At 39.8% G+C, this 16647-nt stretch overlaps 1 protein-coding gene and 1 pseudogene across 5 annotated transcripts in view; both read right to left on the bottom strand.

The window, feature by feature from the left end:
- PIPK10 (phosphatidylinositol phosphate kinase 10) overlaps nucleotides 1–16647 on the bottom strand; it is a 76080-nt gene that overhangs the window by 51070 nt on the left and 8363 nt on the right. For all 5 annotated transcript variants that reach the window (XM_088892460.1, XM_088892462.1, XM_088892459.1 and 2 more), the window contains exon 2: nucleotides 8510–8677. In XM_088892460.1, coding sequence (XP_088748586.1) covers nucleotides 8510–8658 — 149 coding nt within the window. In that variant the 5' untranslated portion in view covers nucleotides 8659–8677. The remainder of the gene's footprint in view (nucleotides 1–8509; nucleotides 8678–16647) is intronic.
- Nucleotides 11492–14671, bottom strand: LOC148790310 (THO complex subunit 5B pseudogene; annotated as a pseudogene).

Raw genomic sequence — 16647 nt, 5'->3', positions numbered from 1 at the left:
CCCTCCACAAAAATCAAACTTGGGAATTGGTGGATCCTCCAAAGGGGAAAGACCCCGTGGGGTGCAAATGGGTGTTCACAGTTGAGCACAAGGCAGATGGAACAGTTGAAAGGTACAAAGCAAGACTAGTGGCCAAAGGGTACACACAAGTATATGGGGTTGACTATAATGAGACTTTTGCCCCGGTGGCTAAGATGAACTCAATTAGGGTTCTCTTGTCCTTAGCTGCTAATCTTGACTAGGAATTGCATCAACTGAACATAAAGAATGCTTTCTTGAATGGTGACTTAGAAGAAGAGGTATACATGGTTCAACCTCCTGGATTCTGTGCCAAGGGGAGTGAAAATAAGGTGTGCAAGCTACGAAAGTCTCTCTATGGCTTAAAACAGTCTCCTAGAGCCTGGTCCAATAAGTTTCACATGGCAGTTCAAGAGATGGGATTCAAACAATGTCAGTCTGATCATACACTCTTTGTGAAGAGATGTCAAGAACAGGTTGTTGTATTGATAGTGTATGTAGACGATATCATCATTACATGAAGTTGGAGCTTAGAGATACAGAACTTGAAACAATTCCTTGCATCTAAATTTGAAGTGAAAGATCTAGGACTCCTAAAGTATTTCCTTGGGATTAAAGTTGCCCGCTCAGAAAAGGGTATCTTTGTCTCTCAAAGGAAATACAGCCTTGATCTATTACGGGATATAGGTAAATTAGGTGCAAGGCCGGCAGATATTCCTATGGATGTGGACCACAAGCTAGGTGACTGTGTTGGTGAACCTCTGAAAGATGTGAAGCAATTCCAAAAGTTAGTGGGAAAGCTGATTTATCTGTCCATGACCCGTCCAGACATTGCCTATTCCATTGGGGTCCTGAGCCAGTTTATGCACTTTCCTACGAAGCCACACATGGAGGCAGCAGAGAGAGTCTTTAGATTCTTGAAGAAATATCCAGGAACAGGCCTACTATTCAGTAAACACAATCACCTAAAGGTGGAAGTCTTTACAGATGCTGATTGGGCAGGAGTTGTGGATGATAGAAAGTCCACTAGTGGGTATTGCACATTTGTGGGAGGAAATCTAATGACCTGGAAGAGCAAGAAGCAAAGTGTGGTAGCAAGGTCAAGTGCTAAAGCTGAATATAGAGCTATGGCACATGGGGTGGCTGAAGTCCTTTGGCTAAAGAACCTTCTAGGGGAGCTTGGAGTTGTTGTTCATAGTCCTATGTCCCTTTACTGTAACAACAAGGCTGCAATAAACATCGCCAGCAACCCAGTCCTACATGAGAGGACCAAGCATATTGAGGTGGATAAACACTTCATAAGGGAGAAACTAGAAAAAAGGGAAATTTGCATCCCTTATGTCAACTCCAAGGAACAACTTGCTGATGTCCTTACAAAGGGGCTTCCGTGCTCACGGCACAATGAGTTATGTGACAAGCTGGACATGATAGACATCTTCAGCCCAACTTGAGGGGGAGTGTTGTAAGGCTTACTTAATTATTACTTTATAGCTGCTGTTAGTAGGCTGTTGGACAGTTACAGTTACTTGTTTCTTTCTTCTTCTTTCTTTTTTCTTATTATTTTGTTTCTAGGATATGCCGCCAGGGGCATACTTGTAATTTCTGATTCTTTTATGAAGTTAATATAAATAGAAAACTGGCAACAGCCAGTAGAGACTTTTTCCTCTCAACCGTACCTCTCTCTCTCTCTCTCTCTCCCCCAATCCCCACGAATCACCACACAAACCATGCAAACTTTTTAAAAGAACCTTACACCTTCCCATTTACCCCTTACTTTTTACCACCAGCCTCTTCTTTTTAAAACCACTGATTCTTTCTTTTAAAGTTGACTCCACTCAAGCCCCTATCAAGCCCCAAACTCACAAGTGTCAATTCCCTTTCTTTTATCAAGACCAACCCAGTCAACCCCTGTATCTCTTTAATCTTTTCACCACTACCCTCTTTCTGACCCTCAAATTAAGCTGCCCTTGATCTTCCCCTCTCACCTTCTTTAATACCCTTCATCCTTTCCTTCAATGGGTCTCTCAACTCTCTCCCACCCAACCCTTCAACTTTCTTGTTTTTGGCACTACTATTTGGCACACAACCTTCAAAATTAATCATCTCCATAATTCCAATGTTCAAAATTATCGTTCTACCCTTTGCTCCTGACATCTCATCATCTTCAACCATAGTTGTCAAGGCAACACCTAGGCGGGCGCCTAGGCGACTAGGCGGTTTTTCATGGTCGCCTCACCCAAATGCCCCAGGTTTTGCATACTAGGTGCCCACCCAGAGACTTAAACGGGAGCCTACATACATATATAAAACTTTTTTTTAATTTATTGTTTTGATATTTTATTGGTTGTTGTATTCTTTTAAAATAAATCTGCTACATGGTATCATTTTAATATTAAGACAAGTATACAACTAATCTAATCTCCATTTCTTCATTCGATTGGAGAGGGAGGAGAACCGAACACTTCAAGCTCAAGCCCCAGCCCAACTCCATCGCACCTCAGCTCCGGCATTCTTCTTCTTCTTTTCCAGATTTCAGACATTTTTTTTCAAAAAAAACAGTCCGCAAGTCCTCCCTTTCTGTAGTCTGCACTCTTCTTTCTCTTTTCCAAATTTCAGTCAAAAAAACAGGGGCTCCGCCAGTCCTCCCTTTCTTTTTTTTTTCTTAAAAAACAGGGGCTCCGCCCCTATACTCTTCAGTCCTCCCTTTTCCAAGACGCCTAGGCGCCTGGATGCCCCATGGTCACCTAGCCTCGCCTAGTCGCCTTGACAACTATGTCTTCAACCTCCAACCAACTCTTCAACTCCCTTAACACCTCTACTTGCCATTTCGAGTTTTCTTAACATAAACTTCCCCCATCTTCTTAAATCCAATTTAATCAAAAGAAAACTCCTCCGTACTCAAGAAAGTTACATCCTCACCTTCTATCCAAATTCTTAACTTGTAAAATGTCTCCAGCAAAATGCAACTCCAACTAATTCAAGATAACAGAAAGCATAATCTAAGAGCATATAGTGAAGCCTTTAATGGTTACGTTATTGTTATATACAGTGTTTGTTCTGGATTATTTTAGTCTTTTCCCCCTTCTTTTTGTTCTGCTTTTGTCTCTATTCTTAAGTCTCATAATCAGGGGTAATATTGTAATTCCTCCTTCCATTATGATTTAAACATATTGGGGCAGCAGCTCTCTGTTTCAATTGACGCTAAATAGCCCTATTCTGTTCGTTGCAGGTGTTTTCTCTTTATTTATTTGATTAACACACATCTGATAACATGGTATCCAACTCGCCTGCACCAGTGAAGGACGCCCAGGACTGCATCAGTGAAGGGCCAACCCGTTTATCCTTTCCCTCCCCTGTTCCTGCACCAGATTCCTTCATACCATCTTTATTTAACAATGGTTCCGCCTCCCTTGTATCATCAACTTCACTACAACCAGCTAAACTAGTCAAGCTTACCTCTTTCATATACCTTGTAGTTACCCATTCCCAGATATCATTTTTTACTTTCCCAGGTCTGATTCTTCTCCTTATGACATGCTTCTTCATTCACATCTCTGGTCTTCCATTTGAACTTCTCATCAAAGCCTCACTGATATCTGACAAATTACCTAAGTTTTTCTACTTTTCTGGCATACCAGATTCCTTTAAACTTCTTGATGAACATCCATGAATCCTGCAATTGACCAACCTCCTTTCCACCTCTCGCATCGACCGCAAGGTCGGCACAGAAATGGAATTGTCCAGCGGTTAAACCTCCCTCTCCATCTCAACTATTTTCAAGGGCCTCGAATGGGAAAGAAGAAGTATTCTCCCTAAAAGCTCTCAACTAAGTCATGCGACTCCCTAAAGCCTCACATGCTTTAAGGGCCAGTTCAGTTAAACCGTTTCGCCAAACCCTACACACTACGTACTAATTCCAGCTGAAATGTAACTTGAGTCAACATCAAAACCAACCTTATCCCCAACCAAACTCTAACCTCCTTCTGAAGTTTGTCGGTCCATTTCCCAAAACTTGCCTTGCACGAAAACAATTTCCTGTGTGTGTGTGTCGTTTCATTACTCCCAATAGCTAATGCCTGTACAAAGGTCTTACTTCCAGACTGTGCTCCAAATTTCGAGGTATCACCATTACTAGCAAAACGGCACATAACAACCTGACTATTCAAATTCTCCACACCCATTTCCGAACAAGGATCCAAGAAAGAAGATTTCTCCAATCTCTTCTTGCCATGTAGCTCATATTCTTTGAACTGTTCATGTTCCAACCTGCGTCCTTCGCTCCAAAGAGAAGCTTCAACAGAGGTTGCAAGCCATATGCTTTGGAGCATACCATCTGATAGCACATCCATCTTCCTTGGAATAGCTTCAGGCTCCACTCCCACCAATCTCACTGCTGATGAATGAAGATCTTTAACAAATACGCCTGAAAGACAGCCTCCACAAGCTTTAGCTATTGCCTTAAAAGCTGAATGCAGCCACAGGTGAAAGGGCAACCCCAAAATCCTTATTGTGATGTCATCATTGAGAAGTAAATCCTTTGAGTTAGAACCTGGAGTCCAATGTGAGATTAAAATCTAGTCAAACTTAGTTTGGAGAGAAACAGATGTCATTTCTACCTCATCTTCCAAAATGTGAAGGAGTGATTTTCTCTCACTGAAAGGAGTTAACATTAACAAACCTTTCAACTTCAAGAAACTGCTAACTGCCTCTCCGATTGCATACCAGTCTTCAATTCTTTCTTTTGCTGTAACCACTAAGTGATTCTCCCACCGATCTTTTCCTTCACTAATCACCAATTTGATCTCCCCCACATTACTCTAAAATGCAAACTTTCCATCATGCTTCTCACCATCTTTTAAACCAGACTCACCAGAAATTCCTTCCAAACTTTAGAATCCGAGAGATTTTTCTCCATGTTTGAAACGAACTCCTGTAAAAGTATGACAGTCCTCTTCCGATCTATATGCCTATTACCTTCTCCCTTCAGGGAATTCCCACAGTGCTATTAACCTACCATTCAAGTTACTTTTTTCTGCAACATATCTTCTTTCAGAAAATTCTTTCACTGATTTCCACTCTCCTCCCTCTCTGGGATTGATTGAATCCTCTACAAATCCTTTGAACCACCAGATAGCTTCCCCCACCAAAAACACCTCAGATGTCTTGTTCTCCCTGATATTCAACGCAAACTTTTCTTTGAAACTGAGCTCCTCAAAGAAGAATCTTCTAGCTTTGATTCCCCGAAACCTCTTCCAGCCCATCTCTTTGATTAGAAAGAGTTGATTTGGAGAAATAAAGTTTTCTTTAGTGACTTGGTCATTGCCAGCACCAACTCTGGAAAAATGAGAACCCAGTCCATCACTACGATGATAGACTATCTTATTACCACTTCCACAATTGCCTTCAATTAATTGCCCCGAGGTTTGCTTTCCACAAAATTTTAATGCCGCTTACAGTTTGGTTTGTTTAGTTAACTAAACCAGCCCAAAAAATTGGTGTGGCTTAAACCCACCTGGCTCGCCACAAGTCCCCACTAGAACTTCCTTAAGAGTTACTCCATCTCCCCCAACTCTAGTTTCCTTACACTGCAAGCTCTTCGATTTTTGAGCCACCACCTCAAAAAAGTATTAAAAACAACCTTTGAATCCTTATTGATAGTCTCCACAGCCTCATTAATTTTTGTCTTCTGTAAAGAGTCTTTCCCGTTCATGACTCTTTCAGTATCCTCTTTCGCAAGAACAGTCAATGCCCCCTCTGTCCTCCCTAGTTTCACGCCACATGTCCTCAAATTTTCCAGGTCATCGCCATCATCTTCCTCTCAATCCCACCATAGCTGAAGCTCAATGGACAACAAGATCCATACTTGGACAAAAATACCGTCATGCACGATCTCCATTGCCCTAGAGACATGGTTGGCTCTATTGCCTACAATTTTTATCTAATCTACTCTCAAGTTTCTGTACTCCAAAGAGTTAAGACTTGCTTCAAGAAAATCTCCACAGAGGTCCCCCACCAATTTCAAAACTTCCTCCATCTACATGTTTAATGGTAAACCAACTTCCCCTACTTCCAACGATTGGGTACCTGAGGTCTGGGTAGCATTTGATAATATGGATGCCACTTGTAAATTGCAAGGGAGTTGGGGACCCCAATCTGACTGAATTGTCATAATCCTTTCTTCTAATGGACAAGATAAAACACAACAACCTTTGTGTTTGCAAAGGTCTTTAGAATTAGATTACATTTGAAGGACTATGTGATGTAGGATCAGCTCAGTTCTAGTCCTTAGAGAATGTTGAATGGTCTTCTTGATCAGAGTTTTATGGCTGTCGATGGCTGTAATGGCTTCTTTAAGGAATAAGAGAGAAAATAGGGAGAGAAAGAAGAGAGAAAATACCTAGAATCACTCACAGGGTGCCTAGAATCACTCTAGGGCATGAGAATCACTCACCATAGTTAGCATAAGCTGAAGAAACTCAATATAATTCATTACCTTTGTGTAAAACGCCCATACATATTTATACTCTAAATTCATAATAATCCTAGGAGTCAAACTGTTAGATTCATAATAGTTAGACCTGTTCATGGGCTGGGCTGGGCTTTGCCTCTTTATAAACAGAAAAATACTAGGCCCGACCCCGAGCCCGACCCTATATAAAGCCCAAAGCCCGACTTTGATAGGTATTTTACAACATATTAATTATATATTATATATTATATAGTATTTTATACATTTAATATGTATAATACTTTTTTCTATTAATTTTATCATTATATAATATATATTATGTATTATTAACATATATATTATATATTTGTTATATATTTAATATTATCGGGCCGGGCTTATTTGGGAATGCCCGAGCCTGGCCCTAAAAATAGTCAGACCCGGTTTTTAGAGCCCAAGCCTGCAGGCTTAAAATTTTGTCCAAGCCCGATTTAGGACGGACCGGGCCGGGCCAGCCCGTCAAGCTACCCAGCCCATGAACAGATCTAATAATAGTCTTAGGAGTCAAACTGCTAAACTCAATAATCCTAGTAGGACTCAAACTAAGTTGTCATATCCTATTTCAATTCAAAGAAGACTCAATAACCTAATCCTACTTATGCAATGACTCTGAAATTTTAAACATAAACAAACTATAACTAGACAATCAAACCCTATTACTGGACCCTACAAAAAATTATAAAATGGCAAAAATACCCTTGGTGTTCAACTCAGTCCAAATCCCAAGTACCATCACTATGCCATATCAGGACCTGTTCTAAGGCCTTCTTCTTTCTACAATAAGTCTTCAAGGGTGCTGATTGATTCCTATCACTATGATAGAAAATTCCTGATGTCCATCCAACCCTCTGGTTTTCTTTGAACCATGACGACCAACACCAATTCCCAAATATGTTATTCGAAGTCTATAAAGTGCCTTTGATGGTTGCAAAGCTACCTTCACCGCTTCCACAACATTTTGTTTTTCTTATTTCTTTATTACCATCCCATTGATCTTATTTTCTCAACTACCTTTGGTAACCAAGAAAAATCTGTAAGACTCCTACAAACCCAAACCACCCTAAATTCCTTCCATCTTCTGGTATACATATATTATGTGTTTTGTTTGCATCAAAGATTTCAAAGATGAGCAAGAACCTTATAATTTTGTTCTACTTTCTCTCAGCCCCATGCTTCCTAATACTCTTATTGATTTCATTCTTCCATTCCCTTCTCTGGTTGAGATGTATAGATCCCTCAATGAAGTTTTTTAGCTAGGCAACAGTCACCATTCAAGAGGATAAAAACTTTTTCTCTTACCTTCTGAGTTTCTATGCTATTGTCCTTATCTCCTCCAATGAAAAGGTTTTTGCTTCAATCCCCAAATATTGCCTCCAATCTCTTGCTTAACGAAATCCTCGATCCATTTCCAGAAAAACTCGAGCTTCACAATATCCTCCAACAAAATGACTGTCTACCTAAGATGCAGTAAATTCTAGGCGAAAGCTCTTTTCTTCTAAAAAAGACTCTAGAAGAAAACCCTTGGAATGAGAATCTAGGGAGAAATCTGAAAACACAAGGCTTAAAATTGTACAAACCTAGTTGTTTGTATAAATTCCAATGCTAGTTGTTTTTATAAACCTAACCTGATATCTGCTTATACAAAGAAGCTTAGATAGTCATCTGCACCTTGGATCTATATTCGTCTAGAGATCCCTGGATTTTGCTTATGATCTTAAATGTTTCTTATTGATTCTATATATGCATTAATGTTTCTAATTAGTGATGAGTTCCACTATCATACCGAAAAGGCATGATACCTAATAAATTGATGACCAATCAACCAGTATCATAGAAAAGTGGTAATCAATTAACTGGTATTCATCAAAATTCACCCAGGGGTTCTGATTAGTCAAAGTTCTTGTATCATACCATTCCAGCATCACAGAAATTTCTATTAGTGATAACCAAATAACAAAGTTGAAAAAAGAAGTATTAAAGAACCTGAACACTGCTGGACCATAATCTTTCCATTCAAAGTCTGTAACTGTGCCTGCAGAAAGACACCTTAGACCAGTCCTAGGAAACCGTACCCAGGTACTATAAGTAGATCTGAAGTCAATAGGTGAAAAATCCATTTTTGGTACTGTCATATATTTCCTCAGGAAATGCCTACATGAAATTCCATAGATACATGTTAAAAGATGTTACCCAACAAAAATATCATATGCCATGGATATCATGGTTCCCAACACCAGAATCTCTAACAAGCAAAATACATCCCATTGCTTGTGTCAACTGTCAACAGCTCATACCATAAGAAACCCAGTGAAAAGTTGCAAGTTATTTGACAAACTCTTCTACAAATATTATGCCACATGGTTTGGAAAGGAACTGGAACCAAATTATAAATCATTGCAAATAACAATATAAACATAGATCCTTAAGAACACCAATCCCAAAATGCAAATAACAATAATATCCATAAAAAGATGCAGAAAACAATATTTAAAATCAGGAAACTTCATTTTGCATTGAACAAAAAGGTAGATAGCTTTTTCTTAGTATAAAACCATGCTGCAAGCTAATAGAGTCAACAAATCAAGATTGACTTGGTATGCTTTCATCTTGGATGGCCATTACAGCAATGGATGACCCTAAACCTCTTTCCATGCTTCAGACAGTCCATAAGCCACAGGAAGAGTCTACAATCAAGTATCAACAACCCTACCAACAAGGAGTTAAATTTTTCCAAAGGTGTTTATCACTTTATCTCTGGATAAGGAACAAATCAAGGTGGATCCATCAAATAACATAAAGTCTCTTCTGCATCAGAACCAGGATTTCTTTTTTTTTTCTTTTAACTTTTCTATATAAAGCAAAAAAAGGCAATAACTTGGCACTGGTTTAAAGACTTTACTCCATAAAATTAACAATACTCAATTTTCACATAATAAAGAATAACTACGTAAATAATTCTCAATAAACAACAAAACAAGGTCTGCTTTCCTTCACCCTAGATAATCAATTCTGGAGCTTCCAATTATATGATTGGGACTCCAGGTTTGTTTTCCTTCCTTTCTCCATCCTCTACATCACAAACAATTACTCTAGCTAATGGTTCTACCTCTCCTATTTGTGGTGTTGGTATTGTTGATATTGCATCATTGTCTTTATCTTCAGTTCTATATGTGCCCAAATTTCCTTTTAATCTTATGCCTTTTAGCAAATTAACCAAATCTCTCAATTGTTCTATATCCTTTTTCCCTATCTCTTGTGTTTTTCAGGATCTCAAGATGGAGATGAAAATTGGCAGAGGGCATGAAGCTAGTGGATTCTATTATCTTGATAGTGATAGATTGACAGTAGCTCTCCAATCTTCTCTCATACCTCTCCAGTGGCATTGCAAGCTTGGTCATCCATCTCTCAAGACACTTCAGTTACTTGTTCCGTCATTGTGTTGTCTTCCTTCATTGGAATGTGAGTCATGCCAGTATGGGAAACACCATCAGGTTTCTTTTAGTCCTAAAGTTGATAGTCGCAATCTAAGTCCTTTTGCTTTAGTCCAATCTGATATTTAAGGTCCAAACAAAGTTGTGTCATACAATAGTGATTTCATTCAAGAGAGAAGAAGAGAAGAGAAGAGAAGAGAAGAGAAGAAAAAGAGAAGATGGAGATCGAAGGTTGTATTCTAGCGGCGCCAGACTTTGCATTCCAATATTAGGGCAACAACATAAGCAATAAAACAATAAATGGAAAAGACATAAGTGCCCTTGTGGCACATAACTAAGATTACATCACTCCCCCTCAAGTTGGGGCGTAGATATCAATCATCCCCAACTTGTCACAAAGATTATAGTGTCGCATGGAGTTTAATACTTTGGTAAGGATGTTTGCAAGTTGTTCCTCAGAGCTGATGTAGTGAGTGCAAACTTCTCTTTTTTCCAACTTTTCCCTAGTGAAGTATTTGTCTACCTCTATATGTTTAGTTCTATCATGGAGAACAGGATTGGCTGCAGTGTTGATGGCTGCCTTATTGTCACAGTAGAGTGGCATAGGGTCACTAAAAGGAAAGCCCAATTCACCCAAGAGGTTATTTATCCATAGAAGTTTTTCCACACCATGAGACATGGCCCTGTATTCAGCTTTTGTACTCAATTTGGCCACCACACTTTGTTTTTTACTCCTCTAAGTAACAAGATTTCCCCAAACAAAGGCACAATAGCCAATAATGGATTTTCTGTCATCCACAGAACCAGCCCAATCTGCTACAGTGTAAACCTCAACTTTCATATGTCCATGTTTTTCAAATAAGAGTCCAGTCTCAGGGAATTTTTTTAAATATCTAAGAACTTTGTATGCTGCCTCCAAGTGTGTGGTCCTGAGAACATGCATAAACTGACTAAGGACTCCCACTGCATACGCAATGTCAGGTCTTGTCATAGATAGGTAGAGAAGTCGGCCCACCAATCTTTGATACTGCTTCATATCTGCTATGGGCTCATCACAGAAATCCCCAAGTCTGTGGTTTACATCTATAGGAGTGTCAGCAGGTTTTGCTCCAAGCTTCCCCGTATCTTTCAAGAGATCTAAAATAAATTTCCTCTGGGAGATGAAGATACCCTTATTTGAGTAGGCAACTTCAATTCCAAGGAAATAACATAAGGGTCCCAAATCCTTCACTTCAAATTGAGTAGCCAAGAATCTCTTCAATCTTTTTATCTCTTAGTCCCAGTCACCGGTGATAATAATGTCATCGACATACACAATTGAAGTTGTCATTCTTCCTTGTTCTCTCTTCACAAAGAGCGTGTGATCAGATTGGCACTACTTAAAGCCCATCTGTTGAACTACCTTGTGGAACCTGTTGAGCAAGAGCAAGAGAAGAGAAGAGAAGAGAAGAGAGGAGAGAAGAGAGGGAGAGAGGAGAGTCGAGTCGAGAGGACTGAAAACCCCTACAGAACACTGTAGGCGAGTGCATAAGTTATTATTTATACTAGTCTAGTCGTACAACATAAAGAAGGAGAAAATTACAACAGTACCCGAGGAATGCGTCCATAACATTACTCCCCTCCTGGACTACGAGCTTGTCCTCAAGCTCGAACTCTGGATATGTGGCGTGGAACTCTGCCAATGGGAGCCATGTGGCTTCGGCCGATGGTAAATTACACCATTCTACCAAGACTTCAACAGCAGCACCAACAACGAGCTTAGCTGACTGATGGGGAAGCTCAATACCAGTATCATCAGGAAACAAGTTGCATAAGATGTTGTTCTGAGGTCCTTCTTGAGAGCCATCAATCCCAACACATACAACATTCAACTCCAATAAGTATTCAAACCTCAGAGTAACCAGTTTTGCAGGCTTGGGATTTGAAACCTCATCATCATGTAAATGAAGGATGATTTTAAGAGGATGAGATCGATAGATTCCTGATTGGTCAAGGTTCTCTTTTCCAGTAACCTTCTTTGGCCGCTTTCTCCTTCTTTGGCCCTCCTCTTCCTCATCAGGCGCATCATCCTCCAACTTACTCATTTTTGTATTTGTAGAAACACCATTGTCCTTAATTGCTTGCTGGTGAGCAAAGGCTTGAGCATCCTTCATGCTTCCTATAATTTCCAATTCAATACTCTCCCCAAATGCCTCCTTCTGAGCCAGCAATTGTGAGTAAATCACATAGAGTGGAGGTGGTAGTAATTCTGCTAAATTATGCTGCTTTAATTTCTTTGTATGCAGAACCCCTAGATGGTGTTGGACAGGCAAGGATGCTTTCTTCAGAGATTTCGGGAGACTTGAAAGGAACTTCTTTCGGTGTGCAATGGTCTCCATAAGACTTTTCTTGTGTTGCTCCAGTTTCTCATGAAGTTTGCAGAGTTCTTTTCGCCGGAAAAGCTCAAAATTAAGCCACTTTAGCATCAGGTCATGTGCACTGTCTTTTGATAGTACAGATCCTTTAATATCTTGAGGGGCTGAACTGAAAAACTCTTCCTCAGGCACAAGTTCAATATCCGGATACTTTGACTTGAAATCTTTGCACACCTTTATGGCTTTCACAAAATGAATTTTCTCATACATCAAATTGTGGAGCTGCAATGTAGTGAAATCTACTGGTGCCTTAGCACGTTCTGTTTCTGCTTTAACACGATTCTCTTCTAGCAATATAGAACGATTTACCTTATCCCGGTCATCTGTCCGTTGATTCCGAAAAAACTGCTCGCAGCGATACAACCAGCCTAAGGGGTCTCCGTTGCCGTTGTACGACGGGAATTCCAGCCTGCTGTACTTGGGGATGACTACAGCTACCAGGGCGACGACCTGCTGTTCGCCGAACGACTCCGTCAAGTCTGGTCGGCGGTTGTTTGTGGTTACAGCCCCTTCTGGATTCCTCTCCTTGTTAGAGAAATACGATTCCAGCAAGCGTCGCAGCTCTCGGACATCGTCTTTGACCTCACGAACCTCCACGCTGGTTTCCACGAGCCTATGCTCCAGTTTGTGGACCCTGAATGATAGCTGCTCCAGATCTCGCATGACGGTTGGCTCTGTACCAAGTTGTTATGGGCCCGGGCGTAGGATCTCGTCACAGGTCGGTCCACGGGGAAAAGCTCCTGTTTTCCCTTGTTCCTCCCCTTCCTAGCTGAACCTATCTTGGCATCCTAGAGGGCGATTTGTCCAAGAGATCACTGAACTCTCCTTTTACTCTCTTTCTTGACTGGAAATTTGATATCCTCATTCAATAATGGAGTCTCCTTAAATAGGAGATTACAAGAGTCCTAATCAAAGGGAGTCTCCTTGCTGAATAGGGAGACTTCCAGTTCTATCTTGCTAAGGATAAGATAAGCTAATCCTAATCTGATAAGCTACTAACAAGATAAGATAAGAGCAATAGAATAAGATAAGAACAATAAGATAAGAACAAGCAAGATGATCTAATCTAATCTAGATAAGGCTGCTGTTGCCGAACTGGGTAGGATGAGAATCATTGAATCACTGCTGCTGCTGGTGGTGGGTCAGGTGCCTGTTGCTGTCGGTGGCGACGGTACGTCTTCCCGAGGAATGCGTCCTTAACACTCTTCGTGTGCTTCTTCTCTTTTCTCCCTCTCTTCTTCTCTTCTGAAATTTCCTCTTTCTTTTCTTTTAATTCAAGACTGATTGTAGTCTCGATCGACTACTAAAAGCAAAAACCATCAGAAGAAAGGCCTGCTTGAATCTTTCTTTTGCTATCCCCTTCACTTCCAAAACCTTTCCACCTCCACATTCCACCCTACCCTCAAACTGTATTCAACAATTAAACTCAGTGACGAACCAGCAAGTAGTGGCGAGAAAAACACTCCAACCCCGGAAGGCAACATCTGTGCCTTATTCTCGGGTCCAGCTGGGCATAGTGACGTGGCATCTACAGAATTATTAGCTGCTGTATTTGGGCTTGAGAAAGCTAAGGAATTGGGCCTGGAAAGGCTAATTATTGAAGGTGATTCCATAACAGTTGTGGACTGGTCAAGGAAAGGGGAAGGGAGTCTCTTGGCACCTAAGGAATGGCCTTGGGAGATTCAAAAGGCTCTCCAGGGATATGCTGATTCAAATTAAATGGGTTAGAAGATAGCCAACACTTTGGCTAAACAAGGGGTACAAAGACAGTCTATGTATTGGGCCTATATGTAATATTTGGGGGTTTGGACATCTGGTATCCTCTTTGTTTCCTTCACAACTTCTGGTTGTACTGCTTTTTTTAATTCTAATGACATCGATTTTCTGAGTTATTGATAAAAAAAAAAAAACCCTCTAACCCCTGCTAAAAAGCTGCTCTGCTTTTTGTTAAAGTATTGGTAATGGTGGATGGTGATAGCTGATAGTTATCAAACAGTGAACAATGGGAGACCGTCATTAGAGGCCAGTGTTCAAATGTCAAGGGGCAAACAGCAAGAAAGCAAAAAAGCCTCCAATCCCTTGGCAAACAACTATATACTCTCCATCCTAGCCTTCAAATAACTGTGAATTCATCTGTAGCTGATTTAATCTCAGCAGTTGATAACCTTGTGCATATTTTCTTCAATTGAATTCTGCACATTTTACAAGTTTTGCTTCTTCTACCATTCCCCTTCTTCAATAAATACAAAATTATTCTACTAATAATCACTCCCATGTTAAAGATAGATCTAGCTGCCCCACCTATACCAAGAACATCTTTCTGGATATCAATGGACCCATTATCTAAATCTGAATGATCAGTGGAGCTAAATGTGAAGCAAGTGATGTCTTTTAATCAGGTGAAGCACCACCTGCCATCCAAAGCAGAGATGTCACTCAGGTGGTGAGAAGTAGATTGGGAAGCTAACCCTCCAATACACAAAATTTTAAAAACTGAATTAGAAAAATGAAAACCGAAACCGAATTTCAAATATATATACTATATTATATATTATATTATATTATATTATATATATATATATCATAACATATAATATATAAATATATTATAATATATATTATGATATCAAATTTTATTATATTATATATTAATATATATAAATATATCATATATTAAATATAATGTGTTATATATTATATATTACATGCTATATAGCAAAGTTCAGTTAATTCAGTTTTTTTGGTTAACCAAATTTCTAATTCTAAAAACCAAAACCAAAACCGAAATATTTAAAAACTGAAAAACCAAACCGAATTAACCAAAAACCAAAATAACCAAACCAAAAAAACGAAACCGAAATTTTCAGTTCGGTTTTTCAGTTTTAGCCAAATAATGCTCACCCCTAGGAACTATTTATGCAGTAGGGCTGGAACAAACTAACACAAGACAGAAAGAGAGAGGAGAAAGGGTAGAGAAAGAGAAAAGAGAGAGAAATCCCAAGGAATCACTCTGAGGGGTCCTAGAATCACTCTAGGGTTTGTAGGAATCACTCCATACAGCAAGAGAGCTCTTAAGAAATCTCCATTCATTCATTACCCTCAAAAGGAAGAGAATACATCTATTTATAGAGTGACTTGCCCGGAACACTGTTCACCATAATTACGAAAAGTGCCACTCTTTGTCTTGTGCATCAAGAAACACAATAACTTTCTATCTACTAATGCAAATAAACTGAAAATTGAAAGACAAGCACTACTAAGCTATAGGAACAAGATGCTATAGCCCAAGTCCTCCAAATGACGAAAATACCCATGACTAGATCAGTCCAAGTCTCAAGAGTCTTCTCCATGCCAAATCAGAACCTGTTTGTTGGCCTTCTTACGAGAATAGGTCTTATAATGCATGGACCGATCCCCATCAACTATGGTCTACATTTGAGGCATGGTGTTCATTCCCTTCTTATGCTCTGCAAATGGGGTTCACCACCAAACCCCATGAAGATGACTTCTACAATAAAGAGCCTTAGCCAAGCGGTGTAGATCTCTTTGATCAAATATGGTCCTGAACTGTTAAAAACTTGTAAATGTAACTAAGGCAGAAGTGGCTGCTGGTGTTACCAATTCTATGAACTTCAGTGAACTTTTGGGAGGACGCCAACGAGGACAGAGCACTGGTGATGGAGGTATCAGAGTTTACACGCTTTATTTGATGTTGTTTTCAGGAAAAATATAAAAAAAAAAAAAAGATGGTGTAAGTAAGGACTGACTGGTTAAAGGTTTTGATGACATGAGCTAAGCTTGAAGTGTCATTAAATAGGTGAACTCGAACGAAAATTGCACCCAAACACACTGGATCCAGAGTGGAAGACATACCTGGGTTGTTATTCCTTGGAGTAGTGGATTTCTTGACAAAAAGAGCATGTGATGACAGGTGACAGGTCCAATTTGGTCTACCTCAGAATATAAGAACTTCCCATGTGCCCTGAAGATGCTTAGGGTCTACCAATTACTTTTATTTTCAAAGATGAAAGGACCATTACTTGGTATAATGGTAAAATCCCGGGCTGTCAAGTGTAAGAACATGGGTTCAAGTATCACAGTGGCCACTTTGTGACAAAAATGCCAAAGGTTAGGACCATATCCAGTCTACCCCTCCGAAGACACCAGATAGTTGGGACCAACATTGGGCAGGGCAATGGCTTTTTTATCTTGTAGTGGCATGATGTATCCTTAGGGGTCAGGTCTAAGATATCCACAGGTCAGGTTTGGCATGGAT

This window comes from Nelumbo nucifera, chromosome 7 (genome assembly GCF_055504915.1).
Source record: "Nelumbo nucifera cultivar China Antique chromosome 7, China Antique-T2T, whole genome shotgun sequence".
In the NCBI taxonomy this organism is placed as follows: Eukaryota; Viridiplantae; Streptophyta; class Magnoliopsida; order Proteales; family Nelumbonaceae; genus Nelumbo; species Nelumbo nucifera.
The sequence above is the reverse complement of the archived record's forward strand: the minus strand, read 5'-3'. Positions and strand labels throughout refer to the sequence as shown.